Below are 3,924 nucleotides of genomic sequence, written 5' to 3' on the forward strand. Positions count from 1 at the left end.
AAATTACTAATTACAATCTATTTAATCTAACACCACCCGTCCTACTTTTCACACACCAGAGTGATGTGTCAGGTCAAAACGAATTGGACTGACACGTTTTTCTACCCGTAAGAATAAGATTAAGATAATACAAATTTAGAAGAAAAATAATATCTTCACAATCTCATTTAATATATATAAGAACTTTCTTATTATTATTATTATTATTATTGAGGATTGTTTTTCTTAAAGAGAGTTGTAACACAAATTATATAATTTACTTGATTTTTTTTTATTTTAGAAAGTCATTACCCGTGCATTGACTAATTATATATTCTAAGGGTGAATTTCTAAACAAAATGATAGGTTAAGTTAATATATAAATATTAACAGTGTTTTACTAGAATTGTCAAAAGAAAAAAATTGGAGCTAAAACTATAGTATGCACATATTTGCCCTTTCTAACCTTATAATTATAATTAATAATTAATAGAATATATATATATATATATATTAATTTTAACATAAATTTAATAGTATTTTAATTTTAATAATTATTATTATCATTAAACTTTCAATTACATATTTTCTTATTATAGTTAAAAAAGAAGTGAACATGTGCATATATAAACATGCATTTCCACTTGTTTTTATTATATTATTCATTTTTATTATATAAAAAATAATTTATTGAAAAATATATTATTTTAAATAAAAAACGTAGTTAAAAACTTATATAGATAGTAATTTATTTAAATATAGACAATTAAGTAGGTTGCACTGTGGTAATGCAAATAATGGATATTTTACCTGAAAAAAATGTAAAAGTTTTACTGTGAGGATTTTTTTTAAAACAAACTTGTATACTTGAATTAGAATAATTGTATTTATTATTGGTATAGACGCCATAAAGTATAAAGACAAATGGAGAAAACAATTTAGGTAAAATATGTATAATAACCTATTCAACCATAATGGACAAGCCAATATTTATCAAAATATCAATATCTGTTAATTTCAAACAAACAATACAATCTCATCAAACCCAAACGAATAAGAAAACCAATAATAATAGTATTGTATCCACACAATTATAACAATTTTTAAGCAGCAAAACACCAATAAATATGGAAGATCCATATTGAAAATTGTCCACTTTTCTACATTAGCATCATAATCATAATATAAACCTAGAATCAAACACCAAATACCATTGTTTTCTCAAACATTCCAGAAGAAATGAACATGCATTCAAAGAAATTTATGTCCACCTCCAGTTTGGTGCAACATTGCATCTATCTCATCACCATCCTCCATCTCTAGCTGTACAATGTTGAATAATTAACAAGTAATTACTATGTTTACAAGAATATCACTATGACATAAAAAATTTCAAAAATCTAGAAAAAGAACACCTTAATATAAAATTTAAGAAATACTTAAATATTCTTTTAATTTTTTAATTTTGAAGTAATTAGTATAAAAATATCCTAATATAAAATTTTAAAAATATTTCAATGTGCTTGTAATTGTTTAAATTTGAGGTATTTCTCCTTCTTTATAGTGTTTGGATATTCAAATACCTTATCACATGTATACTTTTCTTTAAAGATATTCATTTTTATAGAATTTGGACATAGACATGTACCAGTAGTATCATGCATGCTTTGTAGCAGTTAATAAAGAGAAGTTCAGGTTATACAAGACATAACTAAACTATGTTTACCTCATCAGGAGTTTGTTCAGCTCTAAGTCTCCTTCCATCAAACAAGAAAGCAATTGAGCTGAAATCTACAGATTGCCTATCACAGTATGCATTCATGAGTTTCTTCAGCTGAGTACTTCTTTTAATCCTGAAGAAAACCTCATTGCCATCCTACAATAAAGTCAAAAGAAAATTGTATTAGGATATTATTTTAGTTGAGTAAGATTCTCTGCTAGATTTGATGTTGTTCCTCTCCTCTATCTTCAAAATAGACTGATTTTAATATATTAGAGACAGTACCAATTTTGATATATTAAAGACAGCACCAAAAGCACCAACTCAATGACAGAATCCAAATTCTTAGTTAATAAAACACTATAAACATATCAGGATTTCAAAGAAAAGCCAAAAAAGATAGGTAGAGAAACTAGAACAGAACAATGAACATGTGTAGATGGCAAAGGAACTAAACTATAACAAATGAAGCTTTTCTCTGTTTCTCAAAACAGAGGATAGAGAAACTCATTGATTCAATACTAAAATGTAATAATTCTTCTCAATACATAACTTATTTGACAGAAAACAAAAATAAGTTTATTTAAAGTAAACATAGATCTTTCATATTTTTTTATGAAAGTCTCTCAATAATCAGAATAATAATTATCCAGTTATAGATATGCAGTCATCTCAATGACAGATTAAAACCTTGAAAATAGAAAACAAAATGTTTAAAAGAAAGGTGATAAAAGTCTAAAGCCTTCAGGGAATCTTGGCAAGCATGAAGCATACCATTGCAACAGAGACAAAAACAACTTCAAAGCTCTTTTAAATAATACCAAAAACCAATTTTTATACAAATAATCCTTAGAGAGAACAAACTCGTACTTGCAATATTAATTTAAATTCAAGACTTGATAAAAATCCTAAAAAAGTTCAATTAAAATAGTCAGAATGAAAATCTCCTAAAAGTTCCACATGCTTTTTGGTTGTGAATTAGACTAACTTCACCATCAATGCCTCCCAGTATCATTTAAGAATTGGCTTCCCTCAATAGATATTTCTCCATATAAACTCAACACAAATCCAATAACATGTTTAAGAAGTAAAATGATACGCCAATCATGCAACAAGATATCATAAAGCTAGATAATTGAAACCACAATAAGGAATTAAAAACAAGTTCACACACAATAGAACCAAAACTGTAAAATCAAAACACAATAACTCTATTTTCTTTCATATGAACAACTATGAAATTGAACAAAGTGAAGATGAACAGAGAATTGAAACCTGGCCCTTGACTTTGAGATTGATATGTGCTCCTTGATCAGAGGCCTTCTTCTCTTCTTCCTGGCTTCCTCTGCCTCCTGATGAAGACATTTTCACAAGTTGTTCTTACTATCACTTCAAAATTAAACCTATGAGTGAGAACTTGGTGTTTCTATGGCAGAAAAAAACCACTCCTTTGTTCAGCATATATAGAAGTGTAGTGGGTCCCAATGAAACAAACCAACAAACACGTGCCAGTGCGTTAGATTTACGCTATATAGATATTGTATTTGTCTGCACTTGTCACTGCTACTCTCTCTCATCTCTTTGGGTCTCTCTCAGTTTATAGATATTACGCCATGGCATATTCTTAAACATAAACACATTTTTTTTTATCATAAAAAATAAAATTAATATTATCTTTGCACTGAATTATTATTAAACTTCAATTACTTTTGCACTCTTTTTGTTTCAAGCCAGGGAAAAAATGCTTGTAGGAATGAGAAGTGATGAAATGAGAAAAACATTTAAAAATGAGACACTAAAATAGATCTTAAATGTAAAAAAGATAGATAAGTTTAAGGTTTCAAACTTTTCACACAATTATAAATAATTTGTGGAAAAAGTTAACACATAATTAATTATATATTTATACATAGTTGATTCTGTCATAAATATTTTATTATTTTATTAATATTTATAGAATAATTGATTATATAACTTATTAGTTTCTTAAAATAATTAATATTTTATTAATATTTACATTTTTACTTTAATAAAATATAATTCAAATAAAAGTATTAAAATAAATCGATAAATTTCAATTTAATTGTTTTTTCTAATTTATTTGTTTTAAAGTATGATGTATTTTATCTTTCAAATGTTTATAATACTTTTTTATTTTAAATATAATAATTTATAAACAAATTATTTTATTATGTTAATCAAATTACTCATAAATTTTTCATATT

General features: G+C 25.8%; 1 protein-coding gene across 1 annotated transcript; it reads right to left on the bottom strand.

The window, feature by feature from the left end:
- Window positions 1-968: 968 nt before the first annotated feature.
- On the bottom strand, window positions 969-3,274 carry LOC137825631 (small ubiquitin-related modifier 2). Its single transcript, XM_068631351.2, has 3 exons — window positions 2,975-3,274; window positions 1,706-1,855; window positions 969-1,302 (listed from the first exon to the last, which is right to left on the bottom strand). Exons 1-3 carry the CDS (start codon window positions 3,062-3,064, stop codon window positions 1,231-1,233), a joined length of 312 nt encoding a protein of 103 aa, XP_068487452.1. The 5' UTR covers window positions 3,065-3,274; the 3' UTR covers window positions 969-1,230.
- Window positions 3,275-3,924: the final 650 nt, after the last annotated feature.

Source organism: Phaseolus vulgaris, chromosome 8 (assembly GCF_051622355.1).
Source record: "Phaseolus vulgaris cultivar YP4 chromosome 8, ASM5162235v1, whole genome shotgun sequence".
Taxonomy (NCBI): Eukaryota; Viridiplantae; Streptophyta; class Magnoliopsida; order Fabales; family Fabaceae; genus Phaseolus; species Phaseolus vulgaris.

Excerpts from the sequence above, each read along its gene's own strand:
- LOC137825631 (XM_068631351.2), bottom strand. The coding sequence starts at position 3,064 with ATGTCTTCATCAGGAGGCAGAGGAAGCCAGGAAGAAGAGAAGAAGGCC. Across the intron at positions 1,856-2,974 it reads ATCTCAAAGTCAAGGGCCAG|GATGGCAATGAGGTTTTCTT; the intron begins GTTTCAATTCTC and ends ACTTTATTGTAG. Across the intron at positions 1,303-1,705 it reads CTGAACAAACTCCTGATGAG|CTAGAGATGGAGGATGGTGA; the intron begins GTAAACATAGTT and ends AACATTGTACAG.